The 27937-nt window shown below is 41.7% G+C and overlaps 2 protein-coding genes and 1 pseudogene across 3 annotated transcripts; 1 reads left to right on the top strand and 2 right to left on the bottom strand.

Moving 5' to 3' along the window:
- Positions 1-347: 347 nt before the first annotated feature.
- On the bottom strand, positions 348-3459 carry LOC133966211 (free fatty acid receptor 4-like). The gene is given in 4 exon segments (XM_062401015.1): positions 348-827; positions 1694-1724; positions 1726-1814; positions 1908-3459. Coding segments are annotated over 4 exon segments (990 nt in total). The 5' UTR covers positions 2439-3459; the 3' UTR covers positions 348-488.
- Positions 3460-3951: 492 nt separating this feature from the next.
- LOC133966565 (centrosomal protein of 55 kDa-like) lies at positions 3952-8953 on the bottom strand (annotated as a pseudogene).
- Positions 8911-27933, top strand: myofl (myoferlin like). Of its 2 annotated transcripts, none has more exons than XM_062401014.1 (53): positions 8911-9080; positions 9399-9454; positions 9565-9656; positions 13224-13332; positions 13530-13629; positions 14063-14232; positions 14505-14633; positions 14987-15049; positions 15156-15206; positions 15355-15385; positions 15468-15583; positions 15707-15833; positions 15934-16037; positions 16128-16196; positions 16279-16322; positions 16412-16494; positions 16655-16779; positions 16890-17003; positions 17242-17419; positions 17799-17923; positions 18024-18133; positions 18250-18442; positions 18542-18697; positions 18956-19087; positions 19191-19354; positions 19691-19805; positions 20646-20748; positions 20846-20985; positions 21077-21241; positions 21482-21569; positions 21795-21872; positions 21988-22169; positions 22271-22429; positions 22516-22617; positions 22784-22945; positions 23052-23217; positions 23311-23381; positions 23473-23487; positions 23565-23663; positions 23970-24098; positions 24550-24705; positions 24875-24966; positions 25090-25260; positions 25403-25551; positions 25732-25871; positions 25992-26080; positions 26155-26250; positions 26371-26512; positions 26625-26724; positions 26840-27027; positions 27110-27219; positions 27312-27459; positions 27559-27933. In XM_062401014.1, exons 1-53 carry the CDS (start codon positions 8993-8995, stop codon positions 27595-27597), a joined length of 6123 nt encoding a protein of 2040 aa, XP_062256998.1. In that variant the 5' UTR covers positions 8911-8992; the 3' UTR covers positions 27598-27933. The 2 variants fall into 2 exon arrangements, with proteins under 2 accessions (XP_062256998.1, XP_062256997.1); XM_062401013.1 differs by having other exon boundaries at positions 13224-13341.
- Positions 27934-27937: the final 4 nt, after the last annotated feature.

Here is a 27937-nt window from a genome sequence, read left to right as displayed (position 1 = left end):
GCTCCTCCAGAGAGAGACTTGAGTGTTTATCTCATCAGCCTGCAGGGCTCTGCTGGGCCACCTCTGTCAGACAGCAGCTACATTTAACCATTGATAGGATTAAGGGAGATTGTTTACTGCTGCCTGGAGTTTAATTACTCATGTCGGCAAGCAAACAGCCACGTGTTAGTATGTGAGACACAAATTCTCTCCTCCTGCAGATGACAAAAGACGGAGATGACGTCACTAAATCATGTGTTTAAATTTGATACCAGCTTCTGAACATCTTTAGTTTAGCTGACCCAGGAACAGTTCAGATTAATACAATATTTTTTGTAGACTGATAAAAGAGCTGCAAATAGCAAAACTGTTTGAAAAGTATTTATTATAAAATGAATGTCTCTACAGTGTTAGTGCTTTGGAATGTCTTTCAGTTTGAATGCACCTGCTCAGGAGCTTAGCAACCATAAGAAAAGTGTGTCCTAGGTGTATAAGGTTTAAGGCCAGTATTAAGTGTCTCTCCGCAGTGGCACCACGGCAGAACCACAGCAGAGCTTATGCCAGCCGTTCCTGAACTGGCACAACAAGTAGAGAATAGAATTGAGAGCTGAGTTGGCCTGTGTGAACGTCATCACCCAGAAGAACACGGTCGAGGAGACGTGCAGGTGACCGAGGAAATTTCTGGCCAGGATGAGGAAGGTGTTGATGAAGATGGGACTCCACATGAGTAGGAAGGAGAAGACGAGGACCAGGAGAGTGCGGAAGAGCTTCATATCCTGGTGGGAGATGTGGTACTCTGGGAGGGGACTATCTCGGGTTTGGAGTCTTCGCTTGCAACTTTTAGAATTCTGCAATAGAAATGGCATTCTGTCATTTGTGACATTATATGATATATGAGATGAAGCCATTTCTGGGACCTGAGAGATCTACATGATGATTTACACAGAGGACTGGAGGTCACTCATCTCAGAGCTCAACTCAATGTTTGGCTCCTCAGTATCATTCTCTATTGTCTGCATCATGTTAATGTCCTCACTGCTAGGACTGCTTGTCCTGTGTGATATTGACAATTGATAAATGTAAAGCTCTGAGATCACACACATTCTTCCTATTGTCAGCTTCAGTAATTAATAAAGAACACGCACGTCTGTTGCCACAATGACCGATACATGTCTAATACTTACAGAGTGAACAAAGAGGAAGGTGTTTGTTGGTGTGACATTTAAGTGCTGCTTTCTTCAAACAGTTTTACAAATAAAGGAAAAATGCGTTTTAAATAATGAATAATCATTAACACCACAAAAAACCAAGATCCTGTTTTTGTGCAACATCACAGTGAGGCTAAATAGGAAGAAAAAGGAAATTAATATCCATCAAGATCCATTCTTAATTTTCTGAGAAATCAACGAGAATTATATATTTAAAAAAAAGACCTATCTCACAATGTTAAGGAAAGTGAAAACTAAATCCTGGTTTCACCCCGATCCAGATCCACATAAATGTTTGTATTGGATACTTCACTGACACATAACACATTCTGTCAGTAAGTTACAGACATACAGATGTTTCCACACTTCACAGTATGAGAACAGAAAGCATTATTCCTTCACAAAGCAGCTGGGATCCCATGATCCTTAAATGGCTGCCACCCTTTCAGTGTTCCCTTCCAACACTTCCCGGCACTCTTGCCAGTTAAAGACCACAATAGACCCACCTGCAATATTTTGCTGTAACTGACCACAATAGAGTCCTGGGAGAAGGAAGCACAGGGTGGTGAAGGATATATTCCACACAATCTCTGCAGTGGAGTCAGGCCACTTGAGAGTACAGATTTCCTGAGTGGATACAGTGGAAATATACAAGAAAGCATCCATTAATAACACTAACTAAGTGTGGCACTTTCTTTTCGTTGACTGATTCATGGATACCTGCTCAGGATAATCCACTTCCACCACAGTGAAGAAGAGGCTTTGAGGTAGAGCAGTGAGTGCAGAGAAAGCCCAGATGAAGATGAGGGTGGCGGTCAACATCCAGGGGATCAGAGTGGTCGCAGTCTGCATCCGAAGGATCGCCTGGACCCTCTCCACGCTGATGGAGGCCAGGGTGGTGATGGTGACGGAGCCGCTCATACAGATGACAAACAGCATGGTGTGACAGGCCGTAAACCCCAGCATCCAGGACACGGTCAAACGCATTGCCACTATCAATGGGATCATGCTGACAAACAGCAGGTCGGCCACAGACCAGTTGAGGGTCAGGATGGTCTTGTTGGCCAGCAGTCTGCGTTCCCAGGTTACCAAGGCTGCAGCTCCCGTGTTTGCTGCCACGGACACCAGGAGCACCATGGAGATGGCCTCAGTCTCGACAGCAGCATGGTCAGAGTGGTGCAACTCAGAGAAGAAGGAAAAATAAGTGAAGTTTCTCAAGTGGAGTAGGTGAGGGTGAGGGTCTCTATCCATAGAGGCTGAAAAAGGTATTTGGATCTAAGGTGCAGACTGAGTTCACTGGGTGCCTGATAAATGAATGGGAAAGAGAAGCTGATAAGTGATACAAGAGAAACGGAGGAGGATGAGGAGGGATGAAGGGTGGCGACTAACCCTTTACATGCTGTTTGCTCCAGCTGCTGCATGAATGGAAGTCAAATATAACAATCCCCTGCTGTTTAGTTGAGCATAATTAAAATCATATTATTACTTTCCTTGTTTATTTCAACTTCATCTTTATCTGAATTATTTAGTGATGTGGAAATTGCTTTTGACTTCTCAATAAATACAATAAATAACCAGATTTGCACACACTCATAATGTTGCATAAGGTACACAGATGCCTGATCAATGAATGATTTATTTACTGAGAAGTCAAGGCAATGTCCTGGATGTCACCCTCCATACTCAAATCTGCTCCAAAAGTTAATGGTTCCAACCCCACCCGTCCATCAAGTGCCACGGAAATCAGTCCATTAGTTTTTAATAACAGCACAAGCACTGGTGTAGTTTAATGGTAAGCTGGTTGAATATACAAGGCATAATCAACAAAGTTGTCACATTTGGTGTGAAAGCATCTTCCAGAGGGCAATTTTACACATTCATCCAGTTGGGTATGAACGGCTTCAGACACATTTAGTTGTTGTATCTTTATTAACATCCCAATTGTTTCGAAAACAATTGGGGTGCCACTGGTCTTACAGCCCATGCTCATAACTGTCGTCTTTTTTTTTTTCTTTTTTTCCCAACTTTCTCAGCAGCTGTATGCTTTGATGCTGTGGATCCTTTCTTGAGAAGCTCTGGATTTAATTGTAACACACGCTAGTCTGTTGTTGAATGAGACTGAGGCGACGTCTCTGAGGGTTTTGATCCTAATTTTATAAGTGCACCTGTTGAACGGTAATGTTGGGTAAATCTCAAATGAGCTGCAGGGATATAATTAATTGGATTTCACCATTATTTACTGGTTTGACTTCCTGAAGAGTGATACACTAACTGATCAGAGTCTGTCCTGAAATGGGATTTTCTTTCCATAGTAAGCCTGCAGGGACTGATTTAAAAACGTTTACCTTATTATTATTATTATTTATATGCACTGAGGGTATTTTTTGTCATGTCTGAGCTCTCAGACAGGTTAAGGTCATATTCTAACTTCCCATGAAAATGTTTCCAAATGAAATGTACAGAGGGTTAAGAGGTGTTCAACCCATATTGGCATATTGCTCTAAAGCTGGCTTTAGCCCTTGGAGTCATGTTCCCAGTACAAAGTCTACAGCCATCGCGCAGACCTCTGACTCCTTATGTTTGCTAGCAATACTAATCCATGGCCTTAAATAGGACTAGAGAGGGATTAACTTACAAGCTGTTTTGAGCTATTCATCTGGTTTGAACAGTATGAGAACTTGGGAGGATCAAGGACCTGCAGCATCACATGACATGTCATCACCTTTTCAGATAGTTCGTCATAAACTAATAAAGGTGTGAATAAACTTAAACTTTGACTTGTAAAACTTAATTTATAATTTTGCTGAAAAGCAAGAATCACAACCCCTGCAAATGAACACTGTACTTTATTTACTTGAACTTGGTTGAACAGAGTGGCTCAAAAATCAACGTGCAGAACATGCAGAACCAGCGGAGGTTTGAGGCTCAGCTCACTCACAACAGGTGTCTAGGTGCTTCATCAGTTCTCTGTACTGACTGACAGGATACTCGACCTCGCAGCAGGGACACGCCAGGAAGCTTTCATTCAGCGAGAGTCTGCTAGTGGAGGATGTCACGTGGTCACTGCAGAACTGGGAGGGTGGGAAGTTTTTTATAATGATTGAAAATCAGATTTGTTCATAGTGTCAAACATGCAGAAGATACATATCCCCTCAGATGTTATGAGCAGTTTGGGCTGTTTTGGGTCATTCACTTGATTTTCTAGCCAACATCTTCAGGGTTGTTTTCAGTCAAAACTGATCATCTAGCAGCTAAAGAGTCAGATATTTCCCTCAGGAGTTAGTGGAGATCCAAACAGAGCAGAAAGGGCAGTGAATATTGGACTTTCATGTCTGTGTGAACAGTTGTTTCCCACATTCCCCACAATAACTTTACAAGGTGAAATATCAGTGCTTTGTTTTCTGCCTAATTCTCTGGCCCAGAGTTAAAAAAAAATATCAATAGCTGCAGCTTTGAGTTTTATCACTAATGCTAAATACAAATGCAGTTAAATGATCTATTAATGCCAACCTCTGTCGTGTGTGTGTCTTGGCGTTCAGTCTTCTTCAGCAACTTCAGGACTTTGACCATTTGCTTCTTTAAATGTGAACAATCCTGTCTCGCATCCTCAAGGTCTTGTGTAGAAATCTGGATCTAAATTAATTAGTTAATAAGATTAATAATGAAGTCACTTATGTGAGGAATAGCTTTCCCTTGGAAGGAAAGCAAAGAGGTTGTCAAGTCTCCACAAAGGGTAATTAAACTGTGTCATCATTGTGAGCAGACATATTAGCAACAGCCCTCAGGGTAACAACTCTAAGACAATTCACACAAAGTGTCTATGACTGTCATAAAGTACCTGACGCTCCAGATCTGCAATCTTCTCCTGTTCTGCACTGTGATTATTTAACACAATCTTCTGGAGGAGTTTCACCTAAGAAAAGAGAGGTTTGTGTTTTATTTGGTGGCTTGCCTTGTCTGCATAATGAAGTTACGTTATTTTTCCTGCTGAGAAAAATTATTCAATAAAGACGTACCTGCAGCTCAGAGTTAGTTGCCCTGCGCTTCTCCTCATACAGCGTGTCCTCAAGGTCTTTGTTCTTATCTGCCAGTTCTTCTAATTCATTCTCAGAGTGATGATCATCTTCTGGTGAACGTTTTGCACTCAATTCTGTATTCTGCAGATGCTGCTTGAGCTCCTCCAATTCCATATCCCTTTCCTTGCACCTACACATCAGCTGTTCGGTCATGTGGCTGACTAAAATCCAAACATTCTCCAACTTTGAATGAGACCATGTATAGATACACATTAAGCAGACTTACCAGTTTGTGGTTGTTGTCAGGTTCTGTTGGGTGATGTCTATCTGCCCCCTGAGCACCTCCAGCTCATCTTTGGCTTTCTGTAGGAGTCTATCATAGTACTCCTGCATCTGGACTATTCGCCTCTTCTCTATAATGAGAGAGATTGAATAAAAATAGTTTAAAAAGAGGAGGAGATTACACAATTGTATACTCAATCAACCATGTTAGACATTGCTTAATACATGCACAATGAAGTATTTAAACACAGTTTTGAAAATGCAGTGCAGGGCTGCATATCCTTCCATGCAGCAGGCTACGCCAGTGTAATCTAGATATCTTAAAAAACTTGTTGTGACAGTCTGTTGCCCTTTGTTGCCCCAGTGTTGAGTTCCCACTGCCCACTGCCCCTCTGGCTCACCATCTGAATGGTCCTCATTGTGCTTCCTTGAGCAAGACAGATTGGCTTCGTTCAGCTGCTTCTCCTGCCATGACATTCTGTCCATAATGGCCCTCACATAGGCATCTCTGTGCTGGTCATAATCCAGCCACTGCTTGTTCCTCTCCAAGGCCTCCAGGGATTGAATAAAAAGAATGAGAAGCACAAAACGGAGACAGAAAGAAACAGAGTTGTGCCAGGGGGATGGCCCCAGTGCACAAACATTCATCAAGACATTCACTCTGCACACAAGCTCCGGGCCTTACTGACCAACAAATGGACGGAAGGTAGAAACTAAAAAGTAACACAAAATACAGATTCGGTGTTGATCGAAAAATGCAAACAGAAGAGAGCCTGTCAAGCTGTGTAGAACAACCAAAGTGCTTACATCTCTGAGCTGATTCTGGAGCTCTGTTACTCTGGTGCTGGAGGCCTCTTCATCCAACTTGAAGTCCTAATAGAAAACAATAAAATACAACACAATCTTACACATAGTGTGTGCAGATAAATGACAGTATATGTGATGGCATCGTGACATATCACAACAAGGACCAAACACAGGAGTTAGAACTTCAACTTGTTGGGACCTCTGCCACCTCTAAATGCAAACGAGACATTTATAAACAAGTGCTGCCATCTAGTGGAACCGAGAAGGTAAGAGAGAAATTAAACCTCTAAGCAACAACACAACAAGACATTTTGACCTTTGCACAAAGTAAAGCACAGTTATAAATGATAAAAGCGATGATTGCTAGATCCCATGAATCTACACTGATTTCAGGGTCCTGGTAGTGTTTGTGCTGGTTCACTACAAATTCGTCATGACTCATTGAGACACTTGACTTTTTCTTTCTATAATGACAAATCAAAATATCTATTTATTGTATATTATTTAACACTTCAACGATTTAGGTCCCAAATATAATAAATTGTAGAATACATATTTATTTGAAAAATAAATATATACTATTCCATAACATATTACATATTGTGACTTTTGTCTCTTGCTTACATTCAGTCACTTAGGCAAAACATGAGCCTGACGGTACCTTCTTCCCTGCAACTTTGCTCTCAAGAAATTTACACTTAGTAGAAATGCCTGATCTTGATTTGTTCAACTTTTATGGCGAAACCAGAGACTCTCTCCGTACTCACTGCGTCTGTCAGGTTCTCTCCTCTCCCACTCAGCTCTGATGGCAAAGCTGTCTTCCTGTCTTTGTCCGTCAGCTGCTGAGAATTATTCAGCTTCACAGTGTCAAGATTCAGTAATCTCTGCAAATGGACACAGAGGAAAGAGTACATCAAACCCTGAAACAATCCCTGGAAACACCATTACATGGAGTTTACAGTACAAGCTGTTAACACTGACATGAGTCCACTATTAGTTAGACTGAAAGTTTGAGCAAGTTTACCTTCACTAGCCTGTAATGATCCCAATGCTGGCGAGATAACTCGGCCAGGCTCTTCTTCAGAAAGGCGTTCTCCTTCCTCAAGATGCCTACAACCATGTCAAACTCTGCGCTGCGCTTTTTCCTGACGAAACCTTTACACTTGGAGGCTGCCATCTCTGTCACCTCTTCACAAATGCTACGGGAGAAGGACACAAACACAACACATCTCAGACGAACGCGAGGGCACACAATTTCAAACAGATACATGTTGAATTGGTCAATAAATTTGCTTTTAGATTTTGAAAATTAGCAAACCAACCACATGTGTAAGAGAGGCTTTGATTCAAAACTCTACTGTATGGTAACATGATTCCTGAGGTGTTGGCATTACAAGGTGTTGCAGAAACATTTGAAACAGCCAGTAATAATATATTATTAAACGGGGCCATTGTCCCTGTTGGTACTCGGCTGCAGTTATTTTTAACAGCCATTAACGTCCACAGAGAAAGCAGCACCTTGTGTGCGTAGCTAGGCTAGCTAATGTTAGCTGGAGTCAAGACAGGTTTAAACAGGGATGTTAGCTCAGGCTAAGTTCTTGGTCAAATTAAATAGACATTAAAATCCAAACACATCACAACTTACAAAAAAAAGAATGTATCACCAAGTTCAATAAAGTTAATGCTAAGCTAAACTGTGCTAACCCTTCTTCTGCCGCATTTACCTGGCAATGGCAACCAACCTTACCAGTTGGTAAGTGTTAATGCTGCGTTCCAGACAACTCGTATTTTTCAGTTATAATAATTCAGATATTAGTTTGTTTTTCATTATTATTGTCATTATTGTGATTATGATTGTTATGATTCTGAATAATATTATTATAACGATTAGTATTATTATGCTTGATAATAAATCACATAAAGGTCCTTGGACCAATGGTTTTAAATTGTTTCAATGTAGATTTATGGAAAGGGTTTGTATACAGATTCTTACACATAGTCAAAACAAGGACCTGAAAGTCCATCACTACAAGGAAAAAAACATAGAAGAAGAAAAGAAACCGAGTAAAAACAAACCAGACAAAAGAGAAGAAATGATATAAATAAAGAATCATAAATAAATATCCTATCTTCATCTTCAGCATTAATATAATAATAATTAAAAAAAAACATTATTGTGAATCAGTCATTCATTAATTAGCTGTTTTACTTTTCTCTGGATATTTGAATGCTGGTGGCCACGTGAAACAATCTGATCTGAGACTGTTGTTTTATTATTAGTTTATTATTCTTCCACAACACCGGTGACATCAGTGTTGGCGTGAACATCAGCAGGCAGAGTAGGCGTAAATAATCCTGCCACTGGGAGGCGCTGCAGCACCAGAGGGACTGATCACCTGGATGTTGGGTGAATCCACAAATTGATCTGCACATTGATCTCAAAGCTGTGACCAGGGACGGTTCCTGAAAAGATGATGAGAATCCTCTGCACGGGTCAGGCCTGCCTCTTTACATGTTATCTGCAGCGGCACAGCCCGGCGGGGTGGTGCATGCTTCCTGTGGCTGTGACTCATGAGAGGAGCTGCCCTCCTCTCCTCCTCGCATCTGTGCCTCAGTTCCTCTTGAGAAGAAACTCCCCGTGCCACAGCTGCAGCGGAACATGTTTTCTTTCTGCGAGTAAACTTGGACCCTACGTGAAAAATGCTGCGGGTCATTGTGGAGTCCGCCAGTGGGATCCCAAAAAAGAGAATTGGAAACCCAGATCCAATAGCTGCGGTGACCTTCAGAGGTGAGAGACCAATTTTGACTTAAACCATTTGTTATTTCCTCCTCTGTAAACTGCTGTGTGCTCTATCAAGTATATGCAAACACTGTTTCAGTTTCTATCAAACTTTCCTATGTTTCTGTACTTTTAAATATAGCAGCTTATGCTTAAGTGATTCCTACAAAGTTAGCATCCTTATAAGATCAAAAAATATTTTTTTTTACAGAGGGCTGTTGCTTAATTTATCTCTTTATAATAACTTTAGTATATTTGATTCATTTTTGCAGATGTCCTCTCAATATGACTCATGCCAGTAAAATATATTTTCCTTTGTTGTTACAGGTGAAAAGAAGAAAACCAAAGCGATTGATAACGAGTTGAATCCTGTGTGGAATGAGGTAAGTGTTGATTTGAGGTAATGCTTCATAGGGAACGATTAATGACCAACAAGCTCTTATTAAAGTTGAAACTAGTTGAAACTAATCCTGTCCCTGTCGTTGCCCTGCAGGGGCTCGAATTCGATCTGAAAGGCTCCTCCCTGGATCCATCCTCATTCATCAGTGTGGTGGTGAAAGACTATGAAACAATCGGCAAAGATAAGTACGTGCATGACAAGCATCAATCAGACAAATGGTCATGATGTGACTATCAATGCACCACATATTCCTTGTATCAATGATTGTGAAGTGCTTTGCCTCAACTCCTACTGCTTTTGATGTGTCAGTGAGAACAATCAGTCTTGACATGATATGACATGTGTTCTACTAAAAAAGTCCCCCCCCCCCGCCCCCGACACCAAACACTCTTGCTACACCAGGTAAAGCAGGAAAGTGAAAACCCCCACGTCAGAGTTTGAGCTTTTGAGAAGGTACATGTGTGTTTGAAATCTGAGTCAGTGCCTGATTCTCAGCAGTTCTTCGCTCTACGACTGATATTACTTTACTGTTTATTCGGTGTGGTTTAAAATAGTTATTATGATCGTTTCCCATGGAGCAGAGCTCGGTGTTTTAACTTCACCGAGCTGCAGGACGCACTGCGACCATGTCAAGACTTGCAGTGTCAGTAAACACAGTGCCTTGTCTCCGTCATAACAGAGCTCCAGCTCGTGTGGGAGGAATGTTGCCTTAAAAGGAAAAGATAGCCTCTTTCTAACTTTCCCCTCTGTAGATCAGGCTGCGACTATGATGCTGATAAGATTCATAACTCTGCTTAATTTTCTATTGGTTTTCGTTATGTTCATTGCATTCTATACATTATGAGTCTGAGTCACTCTGTTTTTCTCAGTGCATGCACGGTGGTAATGACATATACACCCTGTCACCAGTGAGTGATTGTGTATGATGATGTATATTGAGGAGGAGGGTGGAGTGCCGACCGCCTCGGCCACACACGCACGCACAATACTTTTCCATGATCCCTGTTTACAACGCTATAGTGGGGTGAATGAGGGAGCATGCTCTGGCTTGTTAATGGCACATCTGTGGTGACTGGCAGTGGTTCAGCCTCTAATGCTTTGCAAAAGTAATATGCTGACTGTGGGGGGAAAATGGGAAATGCAGGAAACACTTTGAGAACAGCACTGCAATATTGAAAATATTCCTCAAGGAATCTGACTCACAGACAAGCAGGGGCATCTAATCTGTGGTACCATCAAGATCAAGTCTGTCCCCAGCTCAGCAGCAGTGAATGCCAAGTTGATATTTTTGTTTTCTAAAATAGCTTGTGTAAAGTGATATGTATGTACTGTAGTAGAAAATATATCAGTTTACCATGTACATCATCCACTGGCTCTCTCATTGTAGTTAAAATGTCATTTCCCTTTTCTTGCTCTGGAGCAGACCCACATACTTAAAACCAGAGTTCAGCTGAAGTTTATTTTCTAGCTTCCTAGGAGAGTTTGTTATATATACAAAATCTTAATCTCTGTAAACCAATCTAGGCATGTGGTGTTTGCAGTGGCAGGGACAGTGAATACCATATTTCGGCTGACCATCGTTTTCAAGCACATGCCCAAAGTGAGTTTTAGGGAACCTCTGGCTTTCAGGCCCATATGTTTTTTTTTCCTGCACTCAAGGAAAGTAAGATAAAATAGCAGAATCACATTCATGGTGGTCCCTTCTGGCTGTATGCCTGTCAGGTCACGGTCAGGGTGAATCAATTACACACCTACTGTTCTGTGTCATCATGAAATGACCAGCATCATGGCAAAGGTGTAGAAAAGAGAATCCAATGAGGCAGGTTGCACTTAAATGATTATTATTCTGTTGATTATTTATTCTGTTGATTATTTGTAGGGAGGTGGTTGATGGAAAAGTCAAATCTGACACTAAAACATGTTGTTTGAACCTTGAGTTACAAGGAGAAAAGTAATACTCTTCAGTGGAGGTTGAGTTTCCAACAAGCAGCTTACGTGAGACTGCACTTGACAGAATTTTAACTGTTGTACTGGTACATTTTTTGGTCAGTGCACTAATAGCTAGGCGGGTGAAACCTCATTCAGAAAGAGAATTTGTGAAGACGTTCCGTGTTGCTGCTGCAGAACGGCTAAACAAAGTAAGATTGTGGATTGTATGCACACACTGTTGTTTTTTCCTAGAACATGAGCGTGCTATGATATCTGAATATGCGGCTAGGTTTTCAAAACTCCTGAAGGGCAATTGGCGAGATTAAGAACATGAAAGTAAACAAAAGGAATGGAATGTATTTGTTAAGCCGCTTAATCCCAGATGATTTTCTATTGACCTGCAAAGCAACAGTTGGCTCCGGGCTCAGTTCACCATCCTTCCCCTGGTTGAAGTTTGCATTATCACTAGGGCTGCACGATATTAGGAAAACTTGCGATATGCAACAACATTGAATATTGTGATGCCGATATGTCTTGTGATTAATAAATAAAAGTTCAGTGTGTAAGATTTAGGTGAAAGGGATTATTGACAGAAATTGAATATAAAATAACCCTACTGATCTTTTCACTCATTTGTATCAGCTAAATTGTACCTATTGTTGTTTTATTTATCCTAGAATGGCCTGTTTATATTTAAATACTTTTTATTTACAACTGAAGTGGTTGCTCTCAGACTGGACAAACTAAACACCTTTGGAAGGGGAGGTTGAGGTGAGGGGTATTCAGCTGCAACATGAAACTTCACCACTAAACTCTACACACTGAACCTTTAAATATACGTTGTTAATACTGCGAATACTGGGTTCCCCTTAAGACTGACTGACCTAAACTTGCAAACTGAGCTAAGAGGGCCATCATCACCATCACTACCATCTGACCTCAGACATCTCGCCCAAGAGTAGTTCCACCCATCACATTAAAGAGTGATTTACAGAATTTATTCACAAGGCACTTGGCCCTCGAAAGATGTTATACAAATTGAAATGACCCTTGATAGCTAAAAGGTTTCCCACCCATGCTAGTTCATATGTTTTGAGAATAAGAGAGAAGATAGTGCCAGAGCATAATCAGGAGTATGACTGGGCCTGTACTCATGTTGCTTACTTTAGAACAGCTTTTAGCCCGCCTCCTTGATTCTGTAGTTTCCTACTTTCAACTGGGCAGAGATCGCCCATCACATGCCTGTGGTAAATGATAATTGTTTCCATCTTCCGTTTTTTCCCCTTGTGCTCTAGTTCCCCCCTGTGTAACCAGCAGGGCCTTGTCATGCAGCAAAGTCTAGGCGCCCTCAAAACATGACGTTATCGCTCAGATTAGAAAAGCAGATTCTTAGTAAAAAAATGTTTTAAATATGAATCATCCTCCATTTGTGGTTGCAATTAATCCAACACTTTAAATCATGGCATTCATATTTGTCTCTTCCCAAGCATTGCAATCCATCGCAGTTATTAATCACCGTTGCTACATGACATCTGTTTGGTAGACAAAGAAACAATGTAGGTGTCGTTGCTCAGTTCGTCATAATATGTGAAGAAGTGAAATCGGGAAGTAGAAACTGTCAAATATCCACAGCGGCCAGAGATCCCAGTCACCAACACAGCATCTAATTCTCTCATGTTAGAATTGCACAAGTATGCCCCACCTTGTGATTCTTTTATAGCAACCCATCCATGTGATTGTTTCTTTCCAGCTGTGATGATTCATTTGCTGATGTGCGTACGATCATCTGAGCAAAGGAATGTTTCTGTGATTGCCTTTTTCAGACTCATCGGCTCGGCGAAAATCTCTCTGAGAGACTTGGCCAGTGGTCAAGTGAAGTCCCTCCCATCCAAGAACGTGCCGCTAATCAATGAGAAGCAACAGGCGACTGGGGTGAATCAAGTATATCCTAAACGTTGCAGTTTTATACCAAGAGGCCGCTCCTGCTCTGGCAGCAGATAATGCCTGGTATCTGTGTTGGTTTGCAGGGAGTGGCTGACTTTGCTGAATCCTGCAACATGAGATTATTTATCAGACATATAAAGCAGAGAATAAAATGCTAACTGAGAAAATGTTATTTTTATTCCCAGGCAACTATTGATTTGCTCATTAGGTATGATCCACCTATCAGCACCACACCGAACATGAATGAGCAGCCAGATGGAGATGTGAATCAGAATGTGGATGATGGTAAGTAGACAGTTATATACTTAAAAGAGATGCTAAGGTTTTATTTTTGTACCCAGTGTTCAAGTTACAATTATAAACAAACAAAAGCACAAATTCAGGACAAATATAAATAATACAATACATAATATATTATATATTTATAATAAATATAATATATAATATAAACACAGTATAATAAAGTTAAAGTAGCAGTAAATGGATTACAGCAAATGAAGGCCATGATATCAAATTTCATATGGAACCCTGGTTATCATCACATCGACCCACATGCAGCACACTGATAAAAAGTTGAAATTTTGCTTGTGCTTAACATCAACAAGAATGTCCCCATTCAGAGGGAGCATGTTGTCTATTTGTGTTGGAGCCACTCCAAACTGAGAAAGCAGTGTGTCAATTACTTTGAACGATATTTTAAAAGAGTTCATTGTGACAGGGCACAGTGACGAGGGTGAGGAGGGGGAAGCAGGCATGGAGGGAGGAGGTCAGGGGGGAGGTCCAGGAGCTCCCACTCAGCCAAACCAGCCTGGAAGACCAAACAACAAACCAGTTCGTATGAACCGTAAGAAGCACAGAGCCCTGGCCAACAAGCCTCAGGACTTCCAGGTATTGTTTAAGTTTTGATTACTCTGTTCCTGGATAATCACCAATGCCAGTGTAGAGGGAATTTCGAACTGCCGGCTACACCAGTGTAGATTCATATTGAAGGCTGAACATCATATTTATTTTCCAATCACGCCCAGAAACTTCTTTGAGCAGCCTCTTGTCTATAGTGAATATAGTGTTTTTCAACCCAAATGGGGCCTTTTCATAAAAAAGACCTAGATAAACGGTTGCTCTGACTGTTCAGCCCCCTTACGGATTCTTGCAATGTCCAGATCCGCGTTCGGGTTATCAAGGGTCGACAGCTGCCCGGAAACAACATCAAGCCGGTGGTCAAGGTGAACACATGCGGACAGACGCACAGGACTAGAATAAGAAGAGGAAATAACCCGTTCTTTGATGAGGTAACAATCCGTACATCGTTTCCCTTTCTGCATATAAATATATCAATGATTACTTCCTGTACTTGTGCCTTTTATCTTGCTTGTCTGTTCCCTCCAGTCTTTGCCACCTAATCTCCGCCAGCTTCAATAACCTTCTGAGGTATTTCCACCCTTAACTTTCTCCCCCATATTCACCTCTTTTCAATTTTGTCTCCCTCACCCTCAGCTTTTTCCAAAGAATACGCATCGCAGATTAATGACTTGTAAAATGTTGTCACAGTCATGATGATAAAATATGTCAGAAATCAAACTGAAATTGTTCATGCAGTGAAAGGAGACATAATTAATCATTTATGGCTTTGTCTGTCTCACAGATGTTTTTCTACAATGTTAACATGCTCCCATCAGAGCTGTTTGACGAGAGCATCAGTATTCGGGTGCGTAGATCAATTCTTTATGATGCAATGATTTTTTTACACAAATAAATGTATGCTTTTAAACTTCTGCATCAGCTAAATCTGTACGCCTGCCTTTCCTTGACAGGTTTATGACTCCTTCTCTCTCCGAGCTGACAGTGTAATGGGAGAGTTCAAGGTATTCTGGTTTTTAGTGTTTCAGAAATAATGATCTATGTTGTGTTTATCTCAGCATTTCGATCTGTAGGGATTTATCTAGTCCGTAATATAACAGAGTTGTGACAGATTTCCCTTGCTTCTATTTTTTTTTCTCCTGTTTTACCCAGTTGGACGTTGGCTATATTTATGATGAACCAGGTCAGTGTTACCAAGTCTGTAAAAAAGTTTATACAAATTATATCTAAATATTTGCCCGTGCTTAATATTATACTTTGTCCAGCTCATGCCATAATGAGGAAATGGCTTCTCCTGAGTGATCCTGATGACCCAAGCTCAGGGGCCAGAGGTTACCTGGAAGTCAGCATCATTGTCGTTGGCACTGGGGATGAGCCACCGGTATGAGTTACCTTCTTATTCACCATCACATTCCTTTCAATTAACTACAGAAAGATTTCAGTCTCTTAAAAAGATAATTTAATAATATCTTATCCTCTCCTCTCCTCTCCTCCCTTCCTCCAGTCTGAGAGGAAAGAGCTAGGTGAGGAGCAGGACGACATCGAGAGCAATCTTCTGTTGCCAGCTGGTGTCACAATGCGATCGGCTACCCTGCGCCTTAAAGTCTACCGCGCAGAGGATATGCCGCAGAGTAAGTGACCTATAATGTCATAACGTTTCCCACACCCTGCTGGGTAATGTACTCAGATCCCCTCAGAGAATTCCTACTCATGACTGACTTAATGTTGCAGTGGATGACGCCTTTGCTCAGACTGTAAAACAAGCCTTTGGAGGCAGTGGAGACCGGAAAAACTTGGTTGACCCATATTTGGAAGTCAGCTTTGCTGGGAAGAAGGTACTTCATCTGTTAAAGTAAAACACAATGTTTCTGTAATGTTCTTGCTGTGTGAATATTTTTAAATTGGGATCTTTTGTCTGGTTTTAGTTGTGCACCAAAATCATTGAGAAAAATGCGAATCCAGAGTGGAATCAACTCATCAATCTCCAAGTCAAGGTGCTGAAGATGCACGAACAGTCAAATAATAAAAAACAGTTTTGACTTCAGCACTAATTAACACATGATTCTAACCCTGTAGTTCCCGTCCATGTGTGAGCGCATCAAGCTGACTATGTATGACTGGTAAGGACAGGACATTTCATTCATACACAGCTTCAAAAGCAACAGTAATATCACAACCAGTATTTAACATGGAAGTTTACAATCTGCAGGGATCGTCTAACCAGGAATGACGCCATAGGGACATCATTTTTGAATCTCAGCCAAATGTCTTCTTCCGGTGGAGAGATTGACGGTAATCATGGCATTTGTATGCTGATCAGTGTTCTAGATATTGCAAACTGACAGGCACGGCAATAATACATGTAACTTCATGACAAGCCACATTGTATATTCTTGGATTTTAGCCTTGAAACTGTCCAGGTCGATTTTTAAGAAGCATCTTTGTGTTACAGCGAGCACAGCAGAATCAGAAGTTGGTTTCCTCCCTGCTTTTGGTCCTTGCTATGTCAACCTGTACGGAAGCCCCAGAGAATTCACCGGCCTGCCCGACCCATACGAGGAACTCAACCTTGGCAAGGTAACCCCCACCCGCCCCCCCCATCAGGGTTTACTACTGAAAGAGACACAAGATATTTCACCTTTATCTTGCATATGTAAACATAAGGTTTTTACGTGGTTGTGTTGCAGGGCGAAGGGGTCGCCTACAGGGGGAGGGTCCTCGTTGAGCTGTCCACTCAGCTGGATGGAAAGATCGACAAAGCTGTTGAAGACATCCCCTCTGATGATATCCTGGTGGTTCAGGTAAACACTACACACCTGTACTTACTGTTGTTTCCTTCTATTTCATTTTCTTAATATGCAAGACCCACAGTTTTAAATCTGTTAGTGAATATTATCAGTGTTCATCTTTAGGGTTTCCTACAGAAAATATTGATCGGATTCTAGCACAAGAGGTGTTTGGAAACTGAGTGAAAGGCAAAACTAAAATATTCCTCACTTAACCTTTTGCACTGCCACATCTTTTTCTTATAACTTGCAGAAATACCAGCGCAGGAGGAAGTACTCTCTGTGTGCCGTGTTCCACGGAGCATCCATGCTCCAAGAGCCGGGGGAACCAATTCAGTTCGAGGTCAGTATCGGTAACTACGGTAACAAGCTGGACTCCACCTGCAAGCCCCTGGCCTCCACCACCCGGTTCAGCTTTGCTGTGTTTGATGGTACGAAAAGAAGTCAGCAAGGATTCTTGAAACATGTTATCAGCCCATTACCCTGTTTTAAGGTTCTAACAACAAGACACAAACAATTAGACAGTTCAAGTGTTGTCTAATGGTGCAAATTTAAGAATGGTACATTTTGCAGGAGCGTAAAGGTCAATCAAATGCACTATATATAATTTCAACCATGTTAATGGTATTTTTACCAAAATATAAACAATTTTCAGTGTAGTAAATAAGAAAACGTCCACTATACTAGTGAACATTGGGCAATTCTTTAGTTCCAACTCTTCCTCACACTATAACCCTCCCCTTTTGTCTGTGGTAAAATCTACAACTTGTATTTAAAATGATTGTGTGTCATTTATTTTGTGTACCTCAGGTAATCAGTACTATTACCTTCCCTGGGCTGACACCAAGCCGGTAGTGATTCTCACGTCATACTGGGAAGACATCAGTCACCGTCTGGACTCTGTCAATGTTCTCCTCTCTGTCGCCGAGAAACTGGTGAGAACTAGTCACAGTCACATGTTAAGTGTTTGCCTCAATAGTGCACATCTACACAGAAAGTATGACTCAATATTTTATCTGTTGTGATTTATTTTAGGAGTCCCACCTCATCTCTTTGAAAACAGCCATCCTAGCTAAGGTGCCAGATTCACGTCTGGGAGAGATTTGGCTAAAACTCATAAACCACATGATTGAGGATCTTAACGGGTGAGACAGACGTGAATGATCATACACTACAATACGGCGTAACTTATCACTAGGCAACTGTAATGTGCATTACCAGATGGCTGATTTAATTATTTTGTTAAACTTGTCTCTGACAGTTTGAATCTTCCGGTAATGGAGGGCCAACCCAACGTGACTGCACTGGACCTCCAAATTAAAAACCTGCGTGATGCTGCTGTTGACAATATCACACAAATGGTCACTCGCATGAGAGAAGAGGCCTCAGACGTGAGGGCTACTGTCAGTGACATTGAAGAGTGGTTGGACAGAATCAAGGAGCTGGCTGAAGAGGTTAGATTCTTCCACTACAAGCATAATTATTTAAGGTAGCTTAAAAAGATATGGGGGAAAGTTAACTGATATGAGTGAAATGTCTTGTGTCTCCATTAGCCTCAGAGCAGCATGCCAGATGTGATCATCTGGATGCTGAGAAAAGAGAAGCGTGTGGCCTTTGCCCGGGTGCCAGCCAACCAGATCCTCTACTCCAACTTAAGTGAAAAAGCCTGTGGCAAACACTGCGGAAAAACCCAGACCATCTTCATGCAGGTACAAGACCTCACCAATAAACCTTACTGAAATCATAAAAACATTATTTATGTATTGTGATTATCAACTCAACAAACTGTTTGAAAGTATGTAAAAAATACATTAGTTATTATACTATTGTCAATAAATAATAGAAGCAAGAAGGACGCAGTGCTTAAAAACGCAATATTTCTAAATGAAAAAGTAAATTTATTTATTTACATTTATTCATCGAAAAATGTCACAAAACACAAAAAAATAGTGCATCTGATTCCTCAGTACCCCATGGACAAAGACAAAGGTGTGAAGATCCCTGTTCAGCTGCGGGTCAACATGTGGCTCGGTCTCTCAGCCCATGAGAAGAAGTTCAACAGCTTTTCAGAGGGGAGCTTCAGTGTGTATGCTGAAATGGTATAGTTTCTATAAACAGATTGTTTAACATGTGTGTGGTTTCCCCTTTACTGTCCTTTTTTGTCAAACATTGTTCCTTAACCCATATGTTGTCTCCCTCTAGTATGAGAACCAGGCTCAGGTGTTTGGGAAGTGGGGAACCACCGGACTGGTCGGGCGCCATAAATTCTCAGATGTGACTGGCAAAGTGAAACTCAAACAAGAACGCTTCATGCCACCGCGAGGATGGGAATGGGAGGAGGACTGGTTTGTTGACCCTGAGCGATGGTAAGCTTAATTAGATCACTTCATCACGTACAAGCACGCACATACACAGGCAAACACACGGAAACCTGCATCATTCATGGCTTGTACAGTTTCAAGTACAAACATCCTGTTGTCACTGTGCAGTTTATCAGAATCTCACAGTCCAAAAACACAATTAAAGGAAATGAAAAGGAATTTCAGCCGATGTTTTGGTTCAAGGCTCCTTCCCTCTCTCCCCCAGTGCCTCCTCCTTCTGGAGTGCTTACATTCTCTCACAGAGGCTTGTGTAAATAGTTTTAGCTCTCTCTGATCCCACTCTTCCTGAGCTGTTAATCATGGTCCTGCTTTTTTCTACAGCCTGTTAACAGAAGCAGATGCGGGCCACAAAGAGTTCACAGATGAGGTCTTTCAGAATGAGACACGTTTCCCTGGTGGGGAGTGGAAGCCGGCAGAGGAGCCCTACACAGACGTGGTACGACAAACACACAGTTCAGATTTGAGACACTATGTGAAAAATGTGGGTGAAGATAACAGGACACAAGCCTGTCGAGTCATGCTTGTGTCCAATGATATCAGATGGTTTTAGGCTGTTATATACTAATGACAGGTACGTAAATATGGCCCAATGTCTGTCTGGTTCTGGTGTGTAGATTTCATCAGGGCTTATGATTATAGAACAACTTTTAGGATTTTGTCAATTATTATAGTTGCTGTAGAAGGGTTCCTGTGTCAGCCTTATCAACAGCTTCCCCTCAGATCTTTGGAATGATGTAGCATCCAGCAGCACAGTGTTACGGTCCACAGCTTCACCCTCATTCAACACCGAGTAGGCAGTTGTTTTCATTAAGCATCCACCAGCACAGTGTTACGGTCCACAGCTTCACCCTCATTCAACACCGAGTAGGCAGTTGTTTTCATTAAAAAAAATCTCTGATGAACCCACTGCAGATAACTCACTTAGCTCCAAACAGGAAAATGACAAATTTAGAGACTAGTTTATTAAAACAGTGAAGAATTTACACTGCAAAAAACAAACATTTCACTTGGAAGTTGGTGATGGAGAACAAAAAACTAAGCTAAAAGGAAAGTAAGGTGGAAGAAAATCTAGTAATGCTAATTTAAAGTATGTGATTAATAATAATAGTATGAAAAGTGAAATGTTTGTTCTTGGGAAGCTGTAATAGACTTGTACCATTGAGAATATTTCCTTCGATAAACCAGACTTTGGAGTTTATTAACAGAACTTGATCTAATAACTGTAATGCTACAAATACACAGATATACTTGACTTAAATGAGTCTCTGTTGTGCAGAATGGAGAAAAGGTTCAGAGCCCAGCAGAGTTTGACTGTCCTCCTGGGTGGACCTGGGAGGATGAGTGGAGCTTTGACAGCAACAAAGCTGTGGATGAGAAAGGTAACATGAAATAAAAGACTGAGATCAGAAGCTTCATTTTCTGAAGTACTGTGATCATCACAAGGTCTGTGTGTGTGTCTGTGTGTTCTGATGTCAGGTTGGGAATACGGACTTACCATTCCTCCTGATGATAAACCCAAATCCTGGGTGGCAGCAGAGAAGATGTACCACGTCCACCGCAGGAAGAGACTCATAAGACCGAGGAAGAAGACGTCTGATAAAGTGGTTGTTGTCGAGGTGAGGAAGTGGTAGATGAGAAATAGAGTGGATTTGAGAGATCTGACGAGTGTAGCTTCTCAGTCTTCTCTCTTGCTTGTCTCTTGCATAGCGACGAGAATCGGTTGAAGGTTGGGAATACTCTTCCCTGATTGGATGGAAGTTTCACAGGAAGGAGCGCTCCACCGACACGTTCCGCCGCCGCTGCTGGAGGAGAAAGATGGTCCCATCCGATTGCATCGGGGCCTCCGCCATCTTCGGACTGGAAGGGGCATTAGTGAGTTTGGCTTTACCGCACTAAGTAATGTTGCTGAATATGCATCACATTCTTGAATGTCGTCCAATTCCAAAGCAGTTGACACAACATGTTACTAACAGGAATAGCATATGAGTCATATCCTGTCATCGCTCTTCTGCATCTCTCTGTTCCCGTCTTCTTTATTTTTAATTTTTATTTCGCTTAGATAGTTGCTATGAATTTTTACTTTCTGCTACTCACCCTGCATTTTGTCAACAGGGGGTTGATGTTGATGAGAAGGCCAGTAAAATGGATGCAGCCAAACGATTTGGTGCCAACACCCCCACTGTTTCCTGCCACTTTAGCCGTAAGTAGATGCGTCAGATAAAGTGCATTCCTGGTGACTAAAGACCTTGTGTTTCTTCAAACTTCCTGACTGACCCTAATGCAAGATAACAATGAGTCAGAAAGTCAGTAAATCCTGGATAATGTGTGTCTTATCAGCGGTGTCTTGGGTATCCTGTGTCTTGGGTATCTTGTTTTTAGTGGTGACACAGTATGTCAGCTGATCAAAACAATCATCTTCCTCCAGGGTCTTACATTTACCACCTGAGGGTGTACGTGTATCAGGCGAGGAATCTCTGTGCCATGGACAAAGACAGCTTCTCAGGTACAAACAAAGCCGTCCGTTTATTAAATTAAGTCTGCTCATGATACGCCATTTACCAAAGTAAATATTTCATTCAAAAGTCGTTTCAGTCCAACACTTCCCTCGTCTCCTCCAGATCCCTACGCTCATGTGTCATTCCTGCATGTGAGTAAGACCACAGAAGTCATCAAAGCCACTCTGAACCCCACGTGGGATCAGACTCTCATCTTTGAGGACATTGAAATCTACGGAGACCCACAGACAATCGCTCGCAACCCTCCGGATGTGGTCTTGGAGCTTTATGACAGTGATCAAGTTGTATGTTGAGTTTGCTAAACTTGGGATCAACTCACAGAATCATACAGAGTTCTGAGCAGACTTTGCTAATTCCTTGTGTGCTGCTTCACTTCTTAAACTAGGGTAAGGATGAGCCTTTGGGTTGCTGTACGTGCCCCCCAGTGGTGAAACTGAATCCCAGTGTGGCCGTCACCCCGAAGCTACTGTGGTTCCCAGTCTCTAAAAAGGGTCGCGGTGCAGGGGAAGTGCTGCTCGCTGCTGAGCTCCTACTGAAGGACAAGGTACAGCAGACACATACGAATAAACATATTATGACTCAGCTTCATGAATCTAAATGCAGGAGGGGCTGCTGTGCTTTGCCCTACAGGCTCATCAGGGAGAGCTGCCCTTGGTCCCTCCTCGACGAGGGGAGAAGCTCTACATGGTTCCTCAGGGAATCCGGCCTGTGGTACAGCTCACTGCGATAGAGGTAAAGAATCAAGTCATCCAGCTCCTTTATTACTTCAAACACGATCGCATGATCAGACAAGACCAGCCCAACCCTAAGATTTCTCACATTTCTCTCTGTGTCTCATCTGAGAAATGATCTGCTTAGACTCTTTTTCAACTGTGTTTATTTGCTTCTTCGACACCAGGTCTTGACTTGGGGTTTGAGGAACATGAAGACCTACCAGTTGGCCACGGTCACCTCTCCCAGCTTGATTGTGGAATGCGGTGGAGAGATTGTTCAAACTGCCGTCATCAGGAACTTCAAAAAGAACCCGAACTTCCCTGGATCTGTGCTGCTGCTCAAAGTGGTACTAACCACACAACTCCGTGGCGTCAAAGTAGAACGTGTCCTCTTCCAAATATCCAGGCACCTGTAAACATCTAAACACGTGGATTCTCTTGTTCTTTACCCAGCTCCTTCCCAAAGATGAGATGTACACCCCTCCCATTGTGCTTAAAGTAATTGATCACCGACCCTTTGGAAGGAAGCCTGTTGTTGGTCAGTGTACCATCAACTGCCTGGACGAGTTCCGCTGTGACCCGTATCAGATTAACAATGAAGTCTGCATGTCTGCTCGAGGTACTTACACACATGCATGGACTGTAACACAAGGCCACACACTTGGCTACATACAGATAATATTTATTTGAGCATTTTCCATGAACTCTGCAGTGGCAATGATCACTGCTGCCCAGGGAGATGTGGTCATAGACATTGAAGGGAGACCCATCATGACAGCTGAGGTAAAGGAACCTGTTGACACTAAACTCATTTACAAAATGTTAACACATTGTTATTTATTAATAAGAACTTTGTTTGCCTCACTCTTTGCAGCTCAAAGCAGAAAAGGTAAGAATCTCTTCTTCCACAAATAGTGATCGATATCAACTGTAAAAAATACTGAGTTCATCACGGTTCATGTGCAGGAGGAGGAGGCAGTGGACTGGTGGAGTAAGTTCTTCGCCTCTGTTGGAGAGAAGCAAAAGTGCGGGCCCTACTTGAAAAAAAAATATGACACATTGCAGGTGAGAATGTGTTCTCGAAATATTGTGAAAACACAAGAACTGATTTATTCAAAGCTACATTTTGTGCTGTAACATCCAAAACAAAAAATACTATCATGCTGATGAGTCAAGCATCAGGAAGATACAGAGTGACTTGTTTGGAAAACCAAAAGTGGGAGTTCTGTGAAATCTTCATGTGAAAATATGTCAATAATAGCAAATCATTATTTTGATTTAGGTGCCACACATAATGTTTAAGTCCAATATATCTCATTTGTAACTAGATATCTGTACCATGTCAGTATAACTGTGTTGTCTGATTATCAGGTTTACAAATGTGAACTGGAGGAGGTGGAGGAGTTCCAGGGACTCACTGATTTCTGCAGCACTTTCAAACTTCAGCGAGGAAAGACTGAAGACGAGGAAGAAGATCCCTCGGTGGTGGGAGAGTTCAAGGTAACAAAGCATCACTGTCACAGCCTGTTCTTAAACCTGCACTTTTGGAATGTGAAAAGTCACAGTTTTTACTGTTGCATAGCTTTTGTCTGCCCCCTAGTGGAGATTTTATACATTTCAGCTGAAATCAAATTTTCAGCAAAGAACGGTCGCTGTTACTAAATATGAACAGCAGGGAGTAGCAATGTCAACCAGATATAATGTTATCTGTTAAATAAACTAATCTGGTACTTTTTGGACAGCTGATCATCTTCTTTTATTTTGACATTTCATTCATCAGATTGTGGTTAAAGTCAGATAGAAAAAAAGTGCAGAGCTTCATATATTATCTACAATTTTTGGAGGGAATATTAATGTTAGATTTTAATGGCTCAAGTCTGGAGCTATTGAGCCCTTTAAAATTAAGAGGTGTTATATTAATACATCGATCGTCCTTGTTGCTTGTGAACAGGGATCATTCAAGATTTACCCACTGTCTGATGATCCAGGGGCGCCAACACCAAACAGGCAGTTCAGAGAGCTTCCTGAGAGCGGACCTCAGGAGTGCGTGGTCAGAATATATGTGGTCCGCTGTATTGACCTGCAGCCAAAGGATACAAATGGCATGGTGAGTTTTGTATGTAGATATATCTGGTCAACCATGTTGGAAGGGATTTAGTGACAAATCCCTTCCATCATTTATCTCTCAATCGCTGTAGGCTATTCCCTTGACTTTTTTTAAGTGAAAAACATGCTCGGAATTACTGGAGTTAATATATTTTTCATTCTCATTTCAGTGTGACCCATACATTAAGATTGCACTGGGGAGTAAAACATTGGAGGACAGAGATAACTACATACCAAACACCCTTAATCCAGAGTTTGGGAGGTAAGATGTGACCTGCTCAAATAACCTCCTGCTTCTTTTCTAGACGTTCAAATGATGATGACTAATTCAAAATTGTTAATAAATAAAAAACATAAACATTATACTTTTTACATTTTTGTGCAGGATGTTTGAGTTGTCCTGCTTCCTGCCTCATGACAAGGACCTGAAGATCGCTGTGTATGACTTCGACCTCCTGAGCAGAGATGAAAAAGTGGGTGAGACAGTCATCGATCTGGAGAACCGACTCCTGTCTTGTTTCAGGTCCTGCTGTGGCCTGCCACAGACGTACTGTGTGTGAGTATCTTTCTGCATGGACACCGATACCAAATCCTCTGTCCGATAACACATCCTACAGACCTCGACATCTTCTCTCATACATTATAGTTTCTGTGTGGTTCAAATGAGGACGTGGCTCTGTCGATTCCCTTTCTTGCAGATCAGGGATCAATCAGTGGAGAGACCAGCTGAAGCCGTCTCAGATCCTCATCAACACGGCCAAACTGCAGGGCGTTCCTCCTCCACGCATAGAGGGAGATGGCAGCTCACTGACTTTCTCAGGAAAAGAACACTACCTGCAAGATTTTGGTTGGTACTGTTTGTCACTGTGTTTTATTAAAGGATGATTACATCTGTGTTCTCACTGGTTTTGTCATTGTTTTTAGTTTGTGTTGTAGAGTTATGAGGAATGCTACTTAGTTCTTATTTTGTCTGTTGTTTGTTATTGATCATACGTCATCATATCGATGTCTGTCACACCCTCTTCAGAGGCAAACACTGTGATCCACCAGCACATGGGCCCAGCCAGAGAGAGACTGGCCCTGCACGTCCTCAGAAACCAGGGTTTGGTACCAGAACACGTGGAGACGAGAACCCTGTTCAGCTCCCACCAGCCCAACCTGTCCCAGGTTTAAACAACCGCCATAACATATGATAACATACTATTATAGGATACAATACAATTAAGATGTGTGAAGTATTTGTGCTTTATTTTTCTTTAAAAGTCATATCCTTCTTCTCCACTGCAGGGACAAATTCAAATGTGGGTTGACGTTTTCCCCAAGAACCTCGGTTTGCCGGGGCCTCCATGTGAAATCACTCCACGCAAACCCATGAAGTAAGAAAGTCTTTACCTAATCAAATATTTTAACTTGCAGTGAACGATGAAGTATAATAGTATATTTGAAACAGGTACTCCTTGCGGGCCATCGTTTGGAACACAACTGACGTTATTCTGGATGAAACAAGCATCACTGGAGAAAACATGAGCGACATCTATGTGAAGGGGTAGAACACTTTTCCCACCTGTTACCTTTAGCATTCTGAGCATGTTTTTATTAGAATTATATTTTTTCTGCCTATTGGACTGAGCTAATCTGAAAATCCAATTACCATGTTTTTTCCTAGATGGATGCCAGGGATGGAGGAGGACAAGCAGAAGACCGATGTCCACTACAGATCCTTGGACGGTGACGGAAACTTCAACTGGAGGTTCAGCTTTGGGTTTGACTATCTGCCTGCGGAGCAGCTGTGTGTCGTCTCCAGGAAAGTGAGTGAGAGCATGAATCAGGAACAAGGAGTATAGGGGTTGTTTTTCATCATCGTAACGTTATGGTATAATTTCTAATAACGATATAAAGTTAAGTATCTTTTTTTTTCAGGAGCACTTCTGGAATCTGGACAAAAGTGAATTTAGGATTCCTCCTAAACTAATCGTCCAGATATGGGACAATGACAAATTCTCCCTGGACGACTACTTAGGTGAAAAACATTTTCTGTTATTTACCTAATTTTACGACATGACCAGACAAAGTGGCTAACCCTAACCCTAACCCATAATGATATACACAATCATTTTCTGTGCTCTCTGTCACAGGTTCAATTGAACTGGACCTACTCAGTCTGATCCCCCCGGCTAAGACCCCAGAGAAGTGCAGCCTGAAGATGTTGCCAGGGATGTCAGCCATCTCAAAAAAACCTCTACCCAATTCACTCTTTTCTCAGAAGTCAGTACGAGGCTGGTGGCCATGCTTTATGGAGCAGGACGGGAAACAAGTGCTGAGTGTATGTTAATGTCCGCAGGGTTCCGTCCTTATTTAGGTTTTTTTTCCCTTTCAGTTTAAATATGGGTTTCAAATTTTCACAGGGGAAAGTAGAGATGACCTTGGAAATCGTGGAGGAGAAGGAGATGGAGGAGAGACCAGCTGGGAAAGGCAGAGATGAGCCCAACATGAATCCCAAATTGGAGCAGCCTAAGTAAGAAATGTAGCTTTATGTCAAACAAGATGTGGATTGTTATATATTTATTAACATAATGCTAATGTCGCTCTTTGGTTCGTCTTCATTAGCCGCCCCGACACGTCATTCTTCTGGTTCACAAACCCCTGCAAGACCATGAGGTTCATAGTCTGGCGCAGATTCCGATGGATTTTCATCGGAGGGATTCTTCTTCTGCTTGTGATCTTGTTCCTCGGGATCCTGCTCTACTCTCTACCTGTGAGATCAGTCACTCTGCCGATGATTTCCTTTGTCTATACCATTCAATGTTCAGATAGTGTTTTTAATGCAGCAACTCTGAAATCCTTCTTTCCACAGAATTACATCTCAATGAAGATTGTGAAGCCTTTCTCCTGAGGAGCTTCCCAAAGGAGCTTCCCATCTTCCTGCTGAAAATTCTTCAGTATTATTCGTCATCACTGTCCCTCAAAAATATGCAATAAGTTTTGTCATAATCAGATATAACAGTTTTTATACTCTCACTATTGCACTGTATCTCATTCATAATAATCTCCCTAATGATCAATTTAAAAAAAGAAAAATCAAGGACATCAAGAATCATTTTATTAGTTTTGTATAAAGAAATTGTTGATAGGTTGTTGTATTTTGCGTGTGTCATTTTGTAAGGGTGATTTCATGCTGCAGTTTAGTAACATGTGTGAAGATGTGTGACAATAAAAAACAAACAATCAATCTT

This window comes from Platichthys flesus, chromosome 12 (assembly GCF_949316205.1).
Source record: "Platichthys flesus chromosome 12, fPlaFle2.1, whole genome shotgun sequence".
In the NCBI taxonomy this organism is placed as follows: domain Eukaryota; kingdom Metazoa; phylum Chordata; class Actinopteri; order Pleuronectiformes; family Pleuronectidae; genus Platichthys; species Platichthys flesus.
Note: the sequence above shows the minus strand (reverse complement) of the source record. Positions and strands in the feature narration are given on the sequence as shown.

What these genes read in the sequence shown, in the direction of transcription:
- myofl (XM_062401013.1), top strand. Translation starts at nt 8,993, where the DNA reads ATGCTGCGGGTCATTGTGGAGTCCGCCAGTGGGATCCCAAAAAAGAGA. An exon ending in AGGAGCCCTACACAGACGTG is followed by an intron (nt 19,806 to 20,645) that starts GTACGACAAACA and finishes TCTGTTGTGCAG; the next exon opens with AATGGAGAAAAGGTTCAGAG. An exon ending in CTTAATCCAGAGTTTGGGAG is followed by an intron (nt 24,967 to 25,089) that starts GTAAGATGTGAC and finishes ATTTTTGTGCAG; the next exon opens with GATGTTTGAGTTGTCCTGCT.